Source organism: Oppia nitens, unplaced genomic scaffold (assembly GCF_028296485.1).
Source record: "Oppia nitens isolate AA-2021 unplaced genomic scaffold, nextdenovo-longstitch-racon4-pilon3 scaffold16_pilon_pilon_pilon, whole genome shotgun sequence".
In the NCBI taxonomy this organism is placed as follows: domain Eukaryota; kingdom Metazoa; phylum Arthropoda; class Arachnida; order Sarcoptiformes; family Oppiidae; genus Oppia; species Oppia nitens.
Window position 1 is genome coordinate 777,975 of NW_026533195.1, and position 21,948 is coordinate 799,922.

The 21,948-nt window shown below is 21.3% G+C and overlaps 2 protein-coding genes across 2 annotated transcripts; both read right to left on the reverse strand.

The window, feature by feature from the left end:
- Nucleotides 1-10,751: 10,751 nt before the first annotated feature.
- On the reverse strand, nt 10,752-11,745 carry LOC128965154 (kelch-like protein 18). Its single transcript, XM_054311809.1, has 5 exons — nt 11,579-11,745; nt 11,428-11,513; nt 11,265-11,317; nt 10,956-11,178; nt 10,752-10,853 (listed from the first exon to the last, which is right to left on the reverse strand). Exons 1-4 carry the CDS (start codon nt 11,651-11,653, stop codon nt 11,159-11,161), a joined length of 234 nt encoding a protein of 77 aa, XP_054167784.1. The 5' UTR covers nt 11,654-11,745; the 3' UTR covers nt 10,752-10,853; nt 10,956-11,158.
- A 7,131-nt stretch (nt 11,746-18,876) lies between these two features.
- Nucleotides 18,877-21,719, reverse strand: LOC128965216 (chymotrypsin-like elastase family member 2A). Its single transcript, XM_054311866.1, has 4 exons — nt 21,445-21,719; nt 21,241-21,303; nt 20,172-20,622; nt 18,877-19,169 (listed from the first exon to the last, which is right to left on the reverse strand). Exons 1-4 carry the CDS (start codon nt 21,717-21,719, stop codon nt 18,978-18,980), a joined length of 981 nt encoding a protein of 326 aa, XP_054167841.1. The 3' UTR covers nt 18,877-18,977.
- Between the last annotated feature and the right edge of the window lie 229 nt (nt 21,720-21,948).

A 21,948-nucleotide genomic window follows, 5' to 3' on the forward strand; every position in this document is an offset into this window, starting at 1 on the left:
TTAAAAATATTATTTGTTTGTCTAATTGATTGTATGATTAATTATTATTTTTGTTGTTGTTGATATTATTAGTATTATATTTTCAACAAAAAATAAATTATTTACTATAATATCATATTTATGTAATCATTTATATTTAGTGTCATTTTCATAGAAAAAAAATATATTAATAAGTAAATAATGTATTTAATAATATATTTAAAACCTTTTTTTATATCAATATTAATAATTATTAGATGTTTTTGTTTACAAACAAACATACATTTATTAAAATTATATTTTAAATTAAATATTATACTAATAATAAAATTTTAATTGATATTTGCTTATTATATTTAATACTATACTATATAATAATATTATTATTATCTAAATAATTATCTAATATATATATATATATATATATATATATATATATATATAGAGTATATGAAGTTATTAATTATATAATAAACTATTTAAATATGATTTATGTATTTGTTATGACAAATAAAAATTTATAGTAATTAAGCAACAACAAAAAAAAAACTAACTATAATTATACTGTATTTGGTTCATATATTTTTATCTTAAGTATTATAATTTTTTTTAAAAAAATATATAAAAGTTTTAGAAAATTGACATTTACTATGATATAATTTTTTTGAATTATTATTTAGTTTGAGATAAATTTTAAACTTAAGAAAAAAATTAATTAATCAATAAATTATACATAATTACTGGTAAAAGTTGACATTAATTATTGTAATTTTTAAAAAAAAACTGTCAATTTAAATACAAAAGTAAATCATTATTTATGATATACTAATTAAACATAATTTATATAGTTGTTATTCAAATAAAAATTTTTTAGTAATTTAATTTTATTGCTAAAATGTGTAAAATTTTTGCTGTATTTTTAAAATCCAAAAAAAATAATAAACTATATTACAATATAGAAAAATCCATTTATTATATTTAAAAGTATAAAATTAGTTTTGTTGGTTATCTAAAAAAATATTTCAAAAAATAAATATCTAAACTTATCATAAAATTTTAATAATAATAATTAAATAAATAAATTAAAAAAATGTTTTTTAATAAACTACAATACAGTTATGATCAAGCTAAAAATTATTTAATAAATCAGCCAGATATTTTACAAATTTTTCATATGATTGAAAACTATACCAAAGTTAACTATCTAACCCTATATAAAACAATTGATGAACAATATAATCGCCAACAACAACAACAACAACAACAGGTAGTATTAGTCGATAGGAAACGATTGATAGCCGTATTATTATATAAATTGGTAACCATAGTAATGATTGGACGATTTATATTGAGCACAGTTACCAATGATCCCTGGGTGCTTCAATGGATATGTGATTTAACCTATCTAACTGGTAATGGCCAGATATTATCAATTATACTAACAATGTTTTGTCTAATGATTTTATCAGTACAATTGCTAATCTATTATCAAGATTATAATTTTAATAATAATTTAAAATTTTGGAAATTTTTAGTCGATTTAAAATACTCGAAAATTCAATATCCATTAAATTTTAATCGATTAAAAAATTTAATCATGATAAATTTATTAACAAAATTACTATTAAGTAAATCATATTTACGTCTAGTTACTTGGGTAATTAGTCTAATACATTTTATGCTAATTTTATTGGTCAATTTGTCTAATGGTTTTGAAAATCGAAATAATTATTGGATCATCCAGTTAGTATTTTGGTCGATAATATTTACCATATTTTTCAACTATCTAATAGCCATCATAATCTATTTATCAATGTTAATCGTAATTGCACTTGGTTATTTTCTAGGAAAATTTCTAGAAATTAATCGTAAATTACGTACAATGGGCGTACTAGGTATAGATATGGACAAATAGAAAGTTTCTAGAAATTTTTTTATTAATAAATTTCTATAGAAATTTAACTTTATTATTATACTATGGGATTCACATATCTATAGCTATCTCATAGTATAATAATACTATACATATAATATTATAATGTATAGTATAGTAAAGTATTTTACAAATGGGATACCTATATATGAAAATAATTATAATTAGTTAATAATAATTGGTTTTATTAAATTTATTTAAATTTTTTATCTAATATATTATAGTTTAATATTAATTTTTATTTTAATTAATAATTAAAATACTACTAATAATAATATTTAATATATTGTTATACTGTATGATAGCAAATATTAAAGATAACAAATTTAATCATGGTGGTATCCTCATAGATAAAAATTTTCTATTTAAAAACTTTCTAGAAACTTTCTATATTATTTAATAAATTTCTATTTTTTTGGTCAACACTAACTATAGGTATGACTAGACGACTACAGCACCTCATACATGAGCACCAGTATGTTAGCCGTCAATTACGGGCCAGCAATCAATACTATTGCCGACTAATATGTATACTATACTACTTTATCTATGCAATCGTTGTATTGATGATATATTCGGCACATCGTAACCAAATCAATCGATACGTCCGACTAGTTTTGGCCATATATTCCGTATATATACTAATATTTCCGTTAGGCGTATCCCTGATATTTACACGTATTGTACGTGAAGCACATGGATCCCGGGGTCGTATGAATGGATATATGGCTCGTCGACAACGTTTGCCAATACCATGGAGTGTTAGATACAAACTAATGGTATTTTGCGAGAAACTCGGGGGTCCGGAGATTGGGTTTTATTGTTGGAATTTATTTCCGATGAACGGTTGGAATAATTTTAAATTTGCACTGGGTACATTTAATACCTATCTATTGTTTGTTACTATGTTTGATTAAAAAGTATCATTATTATTATATTTTGTATTATATTTTGTATTATATTTTGTATTATATTTTATTTTATATTTTGTATTATATTTTGTATTATATTTTGTATTATATTTTGTATTATATTTTGTATTATATTTTGTATTATATTTTGTATTATATTTTGTATTATATTTTGTATTATATTTTGTATTATATTTTGTATTATATTTTGTATTATATTTTGTATTATATTTTGTATTATATTTTGTATTATATTTTGTATTATATTTTGTATTATATTTTGTATCAAGATAACACTTTAATATAATAGTCTCTGTTTGTTTGTCTGTTTGTATGACACCTTTCATCAACAACCATATTTTAATTCAAATTTAAAAATGTATTGTTATATTTTCAATTTTTATTCAAAGCCATGTTATTTGTATGAGAAATTTTAAATGATTATTGAGCACTGGTAGGTTTTATGTACAGGTAGGCAGGTATTGTGGAATTACATTTTGCTATATTATATAAGTCATAGGGCACCGGGAGGTTAGATACCTGTTCTAAAATTTTGTAAAATTTTTTCAAATGCAAAAATTTTAAATTTGTATTAAAATTTACACTTTTTATTGAAAGCAATGTTATTTGTATGGGAAATTTTAAATGTCTATTGAGCTCAGGTAGGATTTAGGGACAGGTAGCCAGGTACAGTGTTATTACATTTTGCTATATTATATGAGTCACAGGGCACCGGGAGGTTTGCTAACTGTGCAAGTTTTGCAAATTTTTTCAAATGCAAATTTTTTCCGAAAAAGATTAAATTTTCAATTTTTATTAAAATTATTTAAATATATTTAAAAATCTAAAAAAGTGTTTAGACGAATTAATGTGTATTGGTTCTATATTTTTCTTACATTAGGTTAAGTATTTTGATGTATAAAACAAGTTAGACAGCCTATCAAATTACTAATGATGAATATTTTAAAATAAGTAAAAGAATTGCACAGCTATACATGTTGCGCGGGACAAACTAATAAATATTTAATTAACACGAGAATTAAAAATTTAAAAATCACTTTGTTTTCATTTTGACTACAAATCAGCTGAATATGATGAATATTTTAAAATTAGTATAAGAATTGTAAGGCTATACATGTTGCGGGAGATTACTAGTATTATTTTATTATATTATTAAAATTTATTTATTTTAATTTGTTTATAAAAAAAATTTTTATAATTTTTTTTATTATAGTTAATTTTAATATCTATCTGTTATTTGTAACAATGTTTGAGAAAAGTTGTAATTAAAATTATTATTATTAATTATTAAATAATTTATTTTATTTTAGTTTATTTTATTTATCATAGTTTATTTATTTTATTAATTTTTCATGTTAAAAATTATGTTAAAAAATTGATAATATAATTACACACAAAAAATAATTACTAAAAATAGTAATATTATTCTGAAATTAATTTGTTTAAAAGTTAATAAAATAGTTAAATAAAATAATGTTAAATTAAATTTAAAAAAAAAATTAAATACAAAATTAAATGCACAAATATATAAAGTTTATTTAAAAATTAACCGGTTATAAATAATAATAGTAAAAAAAATTATAATCATAATAAGCATACATTAAACAATTATAATTTTTAAAGTTCAATTTATAAGTTTCAAATGCGTTTCCAAATTTTAATGGCCGTATTTTCTGGATGATACCCATCAGTTATATTATTATTATTAACTGATGTTGACTTAAATTTCAAATAAGTACAATCGTATGCACCGTTCAAATTGAAACCACTAATCAATTTTTCAGACCAAACACCGTCCGGTGCTATATAGGTATCTCTACCGATATAATTGCCATCGCATACGTCATACCTAATAGATGTTTGAAATAAAATTATAAATTAAAACAAATTTCTAGAAAGTTTACAATTTATTGTTATCTCTATCTATTTGTCTATCTATTTGTCTATCTATTTGTCTATCGATTTGTCTATCTATTTGTCTATCTATTTGTCTATCTATTTGTCTATCTATTTGTCTATCTATTTGTCTATCTATTTGTCTATCTATTTGTCTATCTCACTAATAATATTCACCATGCTTATCTAAATATAAACTTACCATGAATAAAATGCATTAATATGAACACTACTACTACTACTACTAGCCGATTGCGTTTGACCAAACTGAGCCGACTGGCCACCGAGTGCACGAAAAAATAATCCAGCATATTTCTGGGATATATCTGTCCATTGTACTTGTGGCCATATATCTACTGGTTCAGGTTGATCATGAAATTGTACATAGATAAATCCTCTAGGTACTGGATTCGATAGTAGCTGGATCAATTTTGATTGAATTTTGTCCAATGACCATGATGATCCATCATCATTAATTGATCTGGATGATTTTAATTTCTATTAAAAAATAGGATTTTAAAAAAATAAATTAAAATTTAATAAATAATTAATATTTTTTTAATTAAAATATAAAATATTATTTTTAATAATAATAATAATAATAATTTTTATTTTAATTATATTAATTATTATTATTTTAATTATATTAATTATTATTATTTTAATTATAATAATAGTAATTATTTTTAATTATAATAATTATTATTATTTTAATTATATTAATTATTATTATTTTTAATTATAATAATAATTATTATTTTTACTTATAATAATAGTTATTATTTTTAATTAAAAATATTAATAATTATTTTTAATTATAATAATTATTATTATTTATAATTAATACCCCATTAATAATAGTTGACGGTTCAGTAGTGTAAGCATTTAAAGCAATAAATAAATTGCTATAAACTACTAATTGAAATACTATTAAAAACATAGTTTTTATATTTTAATTATTTTTTTAATTAATATAAAAGAAATATTTTTTATTTTAATAATTTTAGTAATTTTTTTCAACATTTATATACTGTGTTTTTATTGTTTTAATTATCTTTAAAATAATAATAATTTATGAAATAAATTTATATTTGTTTTTATTATATAGATTAAAATGAAATTAATAATTTTATCAAATTGACAAAAAAATTATTTATTTTGTATGATTTAGTTATATAAAAATTAAAAACATATGTCTATTCACAATTTATTTACTGTATTTAAATTAAGATAAATTTAATTTCAATTTTTACTTTAATTTCAGATTTTTAAAAAGAAAAATTACATCCTGAATGATAATTTACCAAAAAAAAAAATAAAATAATTAAATCAAATATAAATATCTAAAAAAATTGAAATTATTAACAGTTGTTGTTAATTAAATTAAACTAAAAAATAAAACACTTGAATAATTACTTAATATTATCAAGCAACTCAAAATTATATATGTTATTATTATGGAAAATTTATTTTTTAAAAAAAACAAGTATTTCAAACACTTGAAAATTGTTATCTTAAATAAATTTTTTAAACATTTATTTGTTTTAAAAATATTATTTTTTTTTGTATATATATATATGAATTATAAAAATTATTGTTAGTTTATTTTTTTATATAAAAATACTAATAATCACATTTGAAAAACATATACAATATTTATATATTTAAATTATAAATAAATAATGTTAAAAACTAAAAAACAAATAAATTTATTGATTTTATAAAAAAATATAAATCTATTTATAATAATTATACTAAACTATGTTTAAATATACATATATGAAAAAACGTATTGTATTAATTTTAATTATTTTATTTTTTTATAATTATTTAATTTATAACTACTAAATTTATTATATTTAGTTTTCATTAAAAAATTAATTTTTAGCAATTATTACAAATAAAATATATTATTATATTGAAAATATTTTATTTTTCTTTAGTAAATATAAAGTTTAACAATTTAAATATATTAAGTTACACAAAAATTATAACATATCATATTTAAAATTAAAATAACTACTAAAATATTAATAAATAATTTTATATTATTCAAAACAAATTCATCACTATTTTCATTTAATATAATACAATCATATTTTTAAAATATTAATCATATTTTTTATAGAAAAATTTGTTTTACAGTTTATATACAATTAAAAAGTAATAATAATAATAATAATAATTAATAAACAATGTTAACAATTATAATTTTATGTAAGTAACATAAAATTAAAATAATAGAAATATTAGTATAAAATATTAATTACTTTTATTTATTACCACTTATTAGAAATTATTATCATGATTATTTATTATTAATTTTTTTTTTAAAATTTTTTTTGTCAACTATAGTTTATTATTTAGTAAATATTATAAGCCATGTCGATTCGATAATACCGGGTAACTATAGCCCCATAGTTGGCCAACCTAGACAATGTGGTCTAGGTAAATTGAATTGGCAATTGGGTGATAGGACCTGTTTCAAATTTCATCCATCCATATATCCGTTTGATAAAACTAGCATGCGCGCCCGTAATGTTTCAGCTGGTGAAGCACCATGGACAGTTTTGGTTGAAATGAAAATCAATGGCAGGTTTGTTGTTGTTGGGCATGCTTATTTTTAGTTAATTTAATTTTGTTTTTTTTTAGAAAAATAGTTTGAATAATTTTATTTTGCTTATTTTTTTTATTTTATTTTATAATTTTTTGAGTTTGTTTGCTTGCTTGCTCACATATGTATAATCAGGGTAATTATAATAATAATAATATTATTATTATTATTAGTTGTTGTTGTTGGTATTGTTTTTTTAATTATAATTAAGAACTAATAGGATTATTGATTTATTTATATATATATATTTAAGAAAAAAATATATATTTATTTGTATATATTTTTAGATAAAATTATTTATAAAAAATATATTTATCTTTATAATTTTTAGACAAAATTTATTTATATATATATATATATATATTTAGATAAAAAAAACTAAATAAATAAATATAATTTATTTTATTAGATGGAAAAATTATTGCACCGGGGTCATTATTGACAAATGGTGGGTATTGACTGCTGCACATTGTATTAGGTTAGTATCAAATTAATTAAAAAAAAAACAAAACAAATTACACCCACACCCACCTACCCTTACAATACCACCCAATCTATACAAAAACATATATAGAAAAAGCGAACACACCATAATCTACTTGGGCTACGACTACAATGCCGTTACACCAAACAAACCTATGCCTAAAGGTGTCCGATCGGTATACGCCTACCCGAGCCCTGTCACTGATGATATATACACAGATATAGGACTCATACAAATGGCCGATCCATTGGACATAACGATCGTCGGCAGTGATGATGACGGCAACACCAGTAGTAGTAGTGGTCAGTATGTATCGGTTGGACCGATATGTTTGCCACATTTCAGTCAAAACCCGTGGTCGGAGTACAGGTCGTGGGCAATGGTAGCCGGTTGGGGACAGACACACCAAATGGGTAGACCCATGCAAATCGGATTGGTCAAAATGGAGGCGCCCGCGAGGCCTGGTTATAAATATTTTACACTTGAACGAGTTGAACCATATGTGTCGCTATGTTCGGTAATTATTTTTTGGGGGGGAGGGCGGGGGGGGGTTTAAATTTTAAAAAATAAAATTTTATTAGTAAATAATATTTGTTTTACAAATTAAAAAATATTTAATTAGTAAATAGTTTTTTACAAATAAATAAATAATAATTAGTAAATAGTTTTCATTTTATAAATTAAAAGTGCAATTTTTATATTTACATATTTTTTATTTAAATAATGTACAAGCTACTATATCCAATAATAGTTAAATTGTTATGAAAATTAATTAATTAAGTTTTATTTATTTAATTTTATTTTTTTGATTATAATTATAGAACAAATAAAATTATTAATGATTTATATAAAAACTAAATTTTGTTTTATAACTTAAAATAACAATTTAATTATTTATTTATTGAAATTTTAATTCAATTCAATTTTAATCAATCAAAATTTAATCAAAATTTAATTTATTATAGTTTTATAATAACAAATAAAAATAATCTGTTTATATATGCAATGTTTGTTTGTGTATAATATTTATTTATTTTTTTAAAAAAAATAAAGGGTGACTCCGGTGCCGGTATCTGGCAATACTACGAGGGCAGGGCTATACTGGTGGGCATATTTGTTGTGAGTAATGCTAAATATGATGACCAATACAAGTGCTCGCAATCGGATGACGATCAGGGAATGGCATTGAAAGTCCATTCATTTATGGATTGGATTATCAAAACTATTAATTCAACTAAAAATTAATTAATTTCCCTAATATTTAATTATTATTATTTTTTTTACTAAATATATAGTAATTTTAAATATTATTTTTTTTATATAATAATGATAAAAAAAATTAATTTATTAACGATAAAAATTTATATATTATATAGAAATTTCTAAAATAAGCAATTTATTAATCTATTAGTATTTAGTTAGTTATATATATATTGTATATATGTAATTATAATTGCAAAAAAAACTTGAATAAATATTCAACTAAAAATAAAATATATTCAGAAGTTTTATTTAGAAAAAATTATTATATAAAAAATTAATAAATAATTTTTATAAATTTATTATTTTATATAATTATGATTTTATTAACAAAAAAAAATATTATATTACTTAATCTATAATACAATTAATTATTATATATATATATGATATATTATTAAATAAATTTAAGTAATTAATATCTTAATTATTATATATTGTATTTTATATTAATTATAAACTACTAAAAATATAATAATATATTTCATCATAATGTAATTAAATATTAATTTTCTATAATAAATTAATAATATTATAATTAATTTATATGCAGATGTTTTATATCTCATTAACATAGTTATGAATATTTGTATGCAATAATTGTGAAAGATTTCTAAAAATAATAAAAACTAAATCTAATTAATTTATATACAGTAAATGCTAATTATATATAAAACAAAAAATAAAAAATTATTAATCAATATATTGCAATAATAATATACTAGTAATTATTGAAATTATTATTATAAATACATAAGTTTATATAAATATTTATATATATTTATAATAGTTTTATATTTTACATTAATATAAGTAGTGTGTGTAAAAGATAAAGCGGAATAAATAAAACATTTGTTTCAATAATTATACATTATTTATGTTAATATTTTAAATAAATTTTTTGTTTTACATAAAAAATCAATTTAATTGTTTCAAAAAGTATTTGTTATTAATTTTTTTATAAAAATTTTAAACTGTAGAAATAATTTTTTTTATTATAATTTAATTTAAAACTAGTATTTTTTTAGTTTATAATATTTAATAAAAAAAATTATAACTAATTTTAATTCATAGTTAATTGATAATATCTGAACATATAATTTATTTTTCAATGTTTAAAATAAAAATCAATTTAATTGTTTCAAAAAAATATCTGATATTAATTCAGAAATAATTTTATCTAAAAAAATATTAAACAATTTTTATTTATAATAATTTATAATTGACGGTCCATTTAAAAATTATTATCATTATTATTTAGTTAAAGCAGCAGCCTATATATACACATAATGGAAAAAATAATAAAAAATTAAAATAATAAAAATTACATTTTTATAATAAAATAAAATAATAAAAAAATTTTCTAATTAATACCCCAAATGAGTCAAGTTTATGGGGCAATGATGTCGTATATTTCCATTGATCAGTTAGATAATCATATACTTCTACTGTATCGGTAGGTTCCGGTTGATATCTAGCATCACCTCCCAGTGCATACAATTTATCACCAAGAGCAATTAGTTTAAAATTAACACGTTCACTGTTCATTGATCCTATATTTTTAATTAAAAAAATAGTTAATTGAAAAAAATAATATTTTTTAGAAAATAAATTTTAAAATTTTAAGTTTTTTTTAAACCAATTAATGTCCACGTATTTGATTTTGAATTATAAATTTCGCACGATCTACCATCATTGGTTTTACCACCGCATGCGTATATCGATCCCCTAAATGAGGTAGCTGCAAAATTATTTCTATAAAATAATAATTAATTAAAAAATTATGTACATGTTAATTTTTTTTACAAAAAAAAAATAAATAAAATTGTTACTATATTAAATTAACCAAAAATTAACCTATATCGTTGCATATTTTCTACCATGGTCTACCATTATTTGTTTTCAAATCTAAACGTTCCATTGAATCTAATAGTACATCACCGTAACTTTTACCGCCAATTGCATACAGTGCCCCCTTGTGGGCAACCATTGCAAAATTCATCCGGTCAATTGTTAAGTTAGTAGTCGAATGCCATTCATTAGTATCTGGCTGATAATATTCACATTTTTTTGTAAACATCTAGCTCATTAAAAAATTAATTAAAATAAATATAATTAATACTATTTTTTAATAATTTAAAATTTTTAATATATTTTTTTAGTTACCATAACCACCGCAAACATAGATACTGTTATCAATTACGGCTGCATCAAATTCACTAGATACAAAAAAAATTAAATTAAAAATTTTTAACATAGAAAATAATAATTAAAGTTTATGATTTTATTTTTAAAAATATTAATTTTTTTTTTAAATAAAAATAATTACCGTCTAGCAGTTATCATAGGTTTAACCGGTTGCCATTGATTAGCTAGCGTATCGTATAGTTCAACACTGTTTAGTTCACCAGCACCCTTTTTTAAATTAAAAAAATAAATAAATTTTAAATTTTATTTTATTAATATTTTAATTTACTTACAGTCCAACCGCCCATTGCATACAATCGACTATTACTATACGCAACTAAACCATAATCTTCACGTTTAGTGGACATGGATTGTATTGATTGCCAGATCCCGGTTTGGACATCATATCTAAAACATGTTGAATAAATACGTGATGTATCCTGGCCACCGCATACATAAATTTCGCTAGCTGATTGATTTTGATTAGCTAGCTGAAAAAAATAATAATTAATAATTTTAAATTATATATATATATATTTTTTAAAAATTAAATAACTGTTAAATCAAAAAAAAATAAATAATAATTATTATATATTAATTATACTAACAATTTTTATTGAATAATAATTAAAACATATAGTAATAAACAATAGATAATTAAAGTTAAACATTTTATTATTTTTCTTAATTAAGTTTTTTTTAAAAACTAAATAACTTAAAATTGCATTTTAATTAATCTTATTAATAATATTATTTTTGTTATATACTTAAAGTATTTATATATATATATATATATATATATATATATTAGTAGATAATATGTAATTTCATAAATATATTATCAAACATAATATAAAGTTCAAGTATCGCTTAAACATAAAAAAATATTAAAGTTAAATATTATTAATAATACAGTATTAATTAATGTATTAGATAATTATAATCAATTATTATATAAAAAAAAGTTATCTTATTAAAATAATTTATTAAATTGAAATTAATAAATTCCGTATATATATTAATTAGATTTATTATAACTACTTAATTATAACTTATTTATATTAGAAAGAAAAATAATTATAATTTATATTTTATATTATAACTATATTTAAAAATCTAACTTATTTATTAATATACAAAAAAAGTTATAGTATAAAATAATATTAGATAAATTTATAATATACTTTAATAAAATTATCTAAAAATGTTTTAATTATTATTATGATTTATATTATAGTATATATTTTAATAAAATAATAATTATTATAAAATCAAAGTTCAATCGTGAAAAGGAAATAATTTATCATAAGTTTTATAATCATTAAAAATAAATTTTTTATACATTATTAAAAATAAATTAGTAAAAAAATAAATAAAGTTATTTGATACAAAAAAATTAATTTAATTTTTTTATCTATATATATAAGTATATAATATAATAGATTTTTTTATATAAAAATATTTAATCTAAAAAAATTATTCAAGAGTTTTATTTTTTTCCAAATATAATCCTATTTAATAAAAAAATATAATATTATTTATACAAATACATAACTTTTTTGTTGTTGCTATTTTGTATTTTATCAAAAGTATTTAATATATTTTTTATAGAATATATAATGTAATAAACATTTTATCATGGTACTTAATAATTTGTTTTATTATATATAATAAAATAATAACAATATACAAAAAATAGTATTTGTTGTTTAAAAATAAAGCATAAATATAATTAAAAATAACAAGTATATATATATAAAATATATAAAATGTATATAAATGATTAAAAAATCTATGTATTAATTAATTAAATAATTTGTCAATATACATATAGAAATTTATTTATTTTTTTGCAGTTTTTATTTTTACAACCAATTAAAGCTAGTAATTGTTTGTAAAATAAATTTTTATAGTAATAAACATTTTCTTAAATAAATAGATTATATTTTTTAAAAAAAAAAATTGTTTAAATATACACAAATATTTATATATTGTATATAAATTATATATAAAAAAAAATATTTAATTAAAAAAATTATTTAATTATAAAAATATTATTATTATTATTATTAATCTGATTCCGAAAAAGTTAATTGAATTTATTGTTTATTAATGAGTGTTTTCTGGGTCACTGTATTGATAATCCAATCGATGTGTTTAGACAATCGTAAAAATTGATTGCCAGAATCGGCAACCAATTTTGGCGGACAGCTAATGGACAGGTTTCGGGGCCAATAGCTTAAAGCCAAACCTATAAGTACTGCCCGTTGTTGTTGACTATCATCAAAACCATACTGAATCAATGGTCCACCCGAATCACCCTTTATTTTTTTAATTATTTTTTTTTAGAAAATAATATATATATATATTTATAATTCAATTACATTACAAAATATTATTACTGTATATATATATATATACAGTATATATTACTGAAATAATTGAAGCTAAAAACAAATCAATTATAATTTTTAAAATTTTTTTTTTAATCTGTAATAAGTTTGGCTAATCTGTTTTAAGATAGTTTTTTTTAAAAAAAAAATATATATTTCACATATACATAAAACATACACATACATACACACATACAAACATAGACACACACACACATACATACACACACTATACTTACAAACACACAGACAAAAACATACACACACATACAAAGACACACACACACACATACATACACACACATACATACACACACAGACACACACACATACATACAAACACAGACACACACACACACACATACATACACACACAGACACACACACATACATACACACACACACATACATACACACACTATACTTACAAACACACAGACAAAAACATACACACACATACAAAGACACACACACACACATACATACACACACATACATACACACACAGACACACACACACACATACATACAAACACAGACACACACACACACACATACATACACACACAGACACACACACATACATACACACACACACATACATACACACACTATACATACAAACAAACAGAAAAAACATACACACACATACAAACACACATACAAACACACATACAAACACACATACAAACACACATACAAACACACGAACACACACACATACTAGAAACCTAAATAAACACACAACACATACATAGTATTACCCTCATATACACACATAAATACAAAACTGACATATACAATCAAATCTATATAAACACACAAACAGTATATTATTTTAAAAATTTATTAAAAAAAAATTAATATTTAATTTTAATTTATTTGAAGTTTATTATAGACTAACCGAACAGAGACCTAAGCCATCATTTAAAGGATATCTATTGCTTTTAATTAAATAATACCAAAGATCTGATACGTTATTAGTCGGTTCATTCATACGCATCCAACCCGTACGCAATGGACCCAAATTTAGGACATTATCGTCAATATCACCGAAACCGGCAAACAATGCCAACTCTTTATCGGTGTTAACAATGTCTCTGTCGGGCAAACAAATTGGATTAACTGTCGGATATCTTCCAGCCGTTGACTCTGTTGTTGTTGTTTTAGTAGTCATCGATATATTTGACGACAGTTTCAATAATGCAATATCGTATGCAAATTGTAAACCGGGTCTAGTTTTGATAAATAACGTATAGTTTGGATGAATTACATACATATCCACACCGTATGACTGACTATAATCGTGTTGACTATAATCGCGAACTAGTCGTACGCTAATTGTATTATCGATACTTTTTTAATAATTAAACAAAAAAAATTAAAATAAATAGTTTTGAAATAATATATAAAAATAAATAATATATTTACTGTTTTAAATTATATATATATATATATTTATATAATATATGTGTGTTTTAAAAATTAATTAAAAAAAATTATTTATATATCTAATTAATAATTATTTTTTTTTAATCAAATTATTATTATTTGAAAATATTTTTTTAATTACATTATACAATGAGCTGCTGTTATAATCCAATTGTTATTTAGTATAACTCCTGTACACCATTTACTGTTTTGAAAAATTATATTATAATATTAGTTTTTTTAAATTATTTTTTTTTAATTATAGATTAGAAATTCCTTTATATTTAAAAAAAAAAATTAGTTTAATTATATATATATATAAAAATATATGATATATGAAAATACTTGTTATATTTGAAACCCCAAAATGTTTTGTATATATCAATGAATGCAATCCAAGGCCACTCTCCCGGTTGAGCTAACCGTCCGTTTTGGACATTTGTGGTCACATTATTATTTGATGACCACTTGAAACAGTGGTTTACGCCGTTCATCAACAATGACTGCCGACTAATACCGCACTTGTCCTCAGTTACCGACGGGTAGTGTTTGATACTAATTGAATGCAAACCATTGGTTACAAACACATTAATAAAACCAAATAATATATAAGAATTCATAATTTCAACCAAAAAAAACTAATAATAATAATAAATTTTTTTAATAATATTTAATAATGTTATTTACATTATTTATAACATTTTTATTAACATTATTTAGCATTAACAATATATTAACATTAGATATAACATTAATTAATTTTAAAAAAAAAATTATTCAAATATATTATTATTATTTATAATAAATGAAAAATTAAAATATCTTGTAATAAATATAATATATTTTTTTTATTGTATTTCAATACTAGATTACATTATATATTAGAATAAATACAATTAAATTAATAGTTTTAATTAATGCTAAAATTAAATATTTATTTTTAGATTACATCATTACAGTTAATTTAATTTTGCATAATTTTTAAAAATTATTTTATATATATATATATATAATAACTTAATTTATTACTGATTAGTTAATTAATTTTTGTGTTTATAAAAATATTGGTTAATGTTTTGAAATACTGTAGTTTGTTTTTTTTTTTAAAAATAGTAAACAATTGAAATTTTAGATTTTTGTTTAAATACATATATTGATAATATATTATATTAATGCAAAATATAAATGTATAAAGTTTAGTATAATAAATCTATATTATTAATTTTATTATATATTAAATCATTTATATTTTTTTTTGCTATTGACTAAATCAATGGATAATATTTGATATTTTTTTTAATGATTTTATTGACAGTTTAGAAATAATACAAAAAAAGTAGTTGTTTTATATAATATTTAAATAACAACATAAATATTAAAATTGAAAATAAAAAATGTTTGTAAAATAATATTAAACTGATTTATTAAAATATGATATATTAATTTTTCTAACTTTTATTTTTGTTTTTTATTATTCTAAATAATTATTATTTAATATATTATAATAATAATTAATAAATTAAAAAGTTATTTACCACATTTACTAATTTACATTTATTATTTTAATATATAATAAAAATTATTAGTTATTAGGTTTAATTTTAATATTTATTTATACTTATACAATAAGATTCAAAAAATAAATAAATAAATAATTATATAAATAATATTATGTTTTAAAAAATATTTTTAAAAATACAAAATCATCAAATTGTTTAACACATATATAAGATAATAAGTTTATTGTATAATACTATGGATATATTTTTTTAAAAAATAAAATAAATTGTATTTAATGATAGTAGTTGAAAATAAATTTATTATATTATATTACAAAATAACAAACTAAAAGTAAACATTTTTAAAAAAATATATACAAATATAAATACTAAATGATTAGTCATTTAGAAAATATTTTCTAATTGTTATTATTCAATGATTTTTTTTCATCGGAAATAATATATTAAATGACTTTTTTAAAAATAAAATAAAACTAATCATTGATTAGATAAATGAAAATTATTTTATTAATAGAAAGTATTGTTAGTTTAATAATAAAAATAATTAAACAAAAATTATATTAACTATTGAATTATTTTAACAATTTAATTATATGATGAATTTAACTGATGATAATTTGATACTTGATGGTAAGTTATACAACAAAAAAAAATTATACAGAATTTATATACTTAAATATATTTTTAAAAACTTTTTTACATATATTTTTAATAATTATTTTAAAAATAATATATTACATATTTTACTTATTTTACATATATTACTTAATAAAAAATCATTTTTTACTTGAAATAAAAATTTTTATGATTAATTATTATAATTAATTCTATACGTATATATTTATCAACCTTGTTTATATTCAAAAAAAACCTTGTTTATTTTTAAATAACTAATTAATTAAAAAATTATAAATTATATATTTTAGTAAATAGTGGAATTGCTTTCAAAAATCAACAACAATTTCCACCGGACTTACTGCTAATCAAACCAATTATATTCATAATTATGTCAATCATTGCAATCATTATATGTGTGGTAATTGTTTCGCACATAAAGCGTGTGTTTGGCAATAGTCACGCATTGCAGGACAGGACTCCCGATCACGAAATGGTTTATTACAACAATGATAACAACATTATCAACACTAACGACAACAACACTAACGACAACAACACTAACGACAACAACACTAACGACAACAACACTAACGACAACAACACTAACGACAACAACACTAACGACAACAACACTAACGACAACAACACTAACGACAACAACACTAACGACAACAACATCGCAAACATTATAATTAATTGATATTTTAATTAATTTTAAAAAATCAACACTTTATTAATATGTTTATAATATTATTATTATTATTAAAATATCTATTTTAATAGTTATATAAAATAATACTATATTTTATCAAATATATATACAAATATGTATATAATTTTTTATTATTTTAAAAATTTGATATATAATATACAAGTACATGTTTTAACAAGTTATTAACATAAAAACTATAATTATAATATAAAATAGTGCTAAAATAATTGTAATCAATCATTATTAAACATATTACTAATAAATTTATAATTTTTATATGTGTATTTGTATGTATGTGTGTGTCTGTTTGTATTTGTGTATGTATGTGTAGGTGTGTGTAGGTGTGTATATATATATATATATGTATATATGTGTGTGTGTGTGTATGTGTGTGTATATATGTGTGTGTGTGTGTGTATGTGTGTGTATATATATATGTATATGTATGTGTATGTGTATGTATATGTATGTGTTTGTATGTGTRTGTGTATGTGTATGTGTATGTGTATGTGTATGTGTATGTGTATGTGTATGTGTATGTGTATGTGTATGTGTATGTGTATGTGTATGTGTATGTGTATGTGTATGTGTATGTGTATGTGTATGTGTATGTGTATGTGTATGTGTATGTGTATGTGTATGTGTATGTGTATGTGTATGTGTATGTGTATGTGTATGTGTATGTGTATGTGTATGTGTATGTGTATGTGTATGTGTATGTGTATGTGTATGTGTATGTGTATGTGTATGTGTATGTGTATGTGTATGTGTATGTGTATGTGTATGTGTATGTGTATGTGTATGTGTATGTGTATGTGTATGTGTATGTGTATGTGTATGTGTATGTGTATGTGTATGTGTATGTGTATGTGTATGTGTATGTGTATGTGTATGTGTATGTGTGTGTGTATGTGTGTGTATGTGTGTGTATGTGTGTGTATGTGTGTATATGTGTGTGTATGTATGTATATGTGTGTGTATGTATGTATATGTGTGTGTAGGTATGTATATATATTTGTTAGTGTGCTGCTACAGTATTGATAATCCAATCAATGTGTTTAGATATTCGTACAAATATATTGCCGGCGTCGGCAACTCTAGCCGGACAGCCAGTGGATATGTTTGCCGGCCAATACCTTATACCCAAACCTATTAATATTGCCCGTTGACTATCAAACTCATACTGAATCAATGGTCCACCCGAGTCACCCTAATTTTTATGAAAATATTTTATAATTCAAATTAAAGTATTTAAACTAATATAAAAATTACATTTTACACACAGACACAAACACCCACACATAACTACTAATAACCACACATAACCACACATAACCACACATAACCACACATAACCACACATAACCACACATAACCACACATAACCACACATAACCACACATAACCACACATAACCACACATAACCACACATAACCACACATAACCACACATAACCACACATAACCACACATAACCACACATAACCACACATAACCACACATAACCACACATAACCACACATAACCACACATAACCGCATATAACCACATATAACCACATATAACCACACATAACCACACATAACCACACATAACTACACATAACCACACATAACCACACATAACCACTCAAAACCACGTAAACAACACATAACTACACATAACTACACATAACTACACATAACCACACATAACCACTCAAAACCACGCATAACCACACATAACTACACATAACTACACATAACTACACATAACCACACATAACAACACATAACCACTCATAACCACACATAACCACACATAACCACACATAACCACACATAACCACACATAACCACACATAACCACACATAACCACACATAACCACACATAACCACACATAACCACACATAACCACATATAACCACATATAACCACACATAACCACACATAACTACACATAACCACACATAACCACACATAACCACTCAAAACCACRCATAACCACACATAACTACACATAACTACACATAACTACACATAACTACACATAACCACACATAACCACTCAAAACCACGCATAATCACACATAACTACACATAACTACACATAACTACACATAACCACACAAAACCACTCAAAACCACGCATAACCACACATAACTACACATAACTACACATAACCACACATTATTAATATTATTTCTATTTGTATTTTATTATATACTAACCGGACAGATACCTAAGCCATCATTTATAAGATATCTATTGCTTCTAATAAAATAAGTCCAACGATCCAATGCTGTATTAGTCGGTTCATTCATACGCAGCCAACCCGTACGCAATGGACCCAAATTTGTGACATAATTTTCATCAATATTACCGAAACCGGCAAACAATGCCAACTCTTTATCGGTGTTAACAATGTCTCTGTCGGGCAAACAAATGGCATTAACTGTCGGATATCTTCCAACCGTTGACTCTGTTGTTGTTGTTGTTGTAGTCATCGATATATTTGACGACAGTTTCAATAATGCAATATCGTATGCCTGTTCTAAACCGGGTCTAGTATTCATGAATACCGTATAATTTGGATGAATTACATACATATCCACACCGTATACATGACTAGTATGTTGACTATAATCGCGAACTAGTCGTACACTAATTGTATTATCGATACTTTTTTTTTATATATAATTAATTAAAATAAATAAATATTTTTTATAAATAATATAGATTATTGATTTCAAATGATTACTTATAAAATCATGTGTTTTATTTCCCATATGGAATTTAAAAAATAAAATAAAAATATTTATACCGTTATAAACTCAGATTTTTTACCACCCCTGGTAAATTAAACGAGTTAGTGTGAAAAAAACCAAAATTATGGGGGTACTAGGAAACTATAATGACATATAATTAATATAAATCTATTTAAAAAAACGGTATATTTTTTATATTACCGATAATAATAATAATTATAATATAACAATAAATCGTTGGTAATTGATAGCATATTCATAATGGTTTCGGAACAATTAGAGACGTCCAATTTAAAGGGGGTGGGGGATATCATGAAAATATATTTTATAAAAACAGGAGTGGGGGCGAGAAATTATTATTAAAAGTAAAAAAAAATCAATATTTTTCTTATTGTGAGAAAACTAGCATTATTTCCCATGATTTTGACATTTCTATATGGGGAATGGAAAAGCACAATTTTACGGTAACTAAATTGTTAATAATATAATTTATTTAATAATTATTTTGTATAAATTTTTTTTTTATATTTACAATATACAATGCGCTGCTGTTAAAATCCAATTGTTATTTAGTATAACTCCTGTACACATTTTACTGTTTAAAAAATTAATTTATGAAATTATAAGATAATTTTTTTTAAGTATTTATTTTTAAAAAAAAATATAGATTATATTTTACTTTATATTTTAAATAAATAATTAATTTAAATATAAATTTATGTATTTATGAAAATACTTGTCATATTTGAAACCCCAAAATGTTTTGTATATATCAATGAATGCAATCCAAGGCCACTCTCCCGGTTGAGCTAACCGTCCGTTTTGGACACTTGTGGTCACATTATTATTTGATGACCACTTGAAACAGTGGTTTACGCCGTTCATCAACAATGACTGCCGACTGATACCACAGTTGTTCTCAGTTACCGACGGGTAGTGTTTGATACTAATTGAATGCAAACCATTGGTTACAAACACAACAATAAAACCGATTAATATATAAAATTTCATAATTTCAAAAAAAAAACACTAATAATATTATTGTATTTATTTTGAAAACTATTTAATTTTAATTTGATCAAAAAAAAGTAAATGAAAAATTTTGAAAATTAATGCATAAAAAATAATACTTTATATTACTTAAAAATATGATATTATAATATAAAAAGTATTTTTATTTTTATTTTGTCTATACATTAATATAACATATTTAAATAAAATACTAAAATATAATATAATA

Coding starts and splice junctions, on each gene's coding strand:
- LOC128965154 (XM_054311809.1), bottom strand. CDS start 11,653: ATGTCCACTAAACGTGAAGATTATGGTTTAGTTGCGTATAGTAATAGT. Junction 11,514..11,578: donor ATGCAATGGGCGGTTGGACT/GTAAGTAAATTA, acceptor AATTTAAAAAAG/GGTGCTGGTGAACTAAACAG. Junction 11,179..11,264: donor CTATGTTTGCGGTGGTTATG/GTAACTAAAAAA, acceptor TTAATGAGCTAG/ATGTTTACAAAAAAATGTGA.
- LOC128965216 (XM_054311866.1), bottom strand. CDS start 21,719: ATGAAATTTTATATATTAATCGGTTTTATTGTTGTGTTTGTAACCAAT. Junction 20,623..21,240: donor ACAGCAGCGCATTGTATATT/GTAAATATAAAA, acceptor ATAAAAAAAAAG/TATCGATAATACAATTAGTG. Junction 19,170..20,171: donor ATGGCTTAGGTATCTGTCCG/GTTAGTATATAA, acceptor CATAAAAATTAG/GGTGACTCGGGTGGACCATT.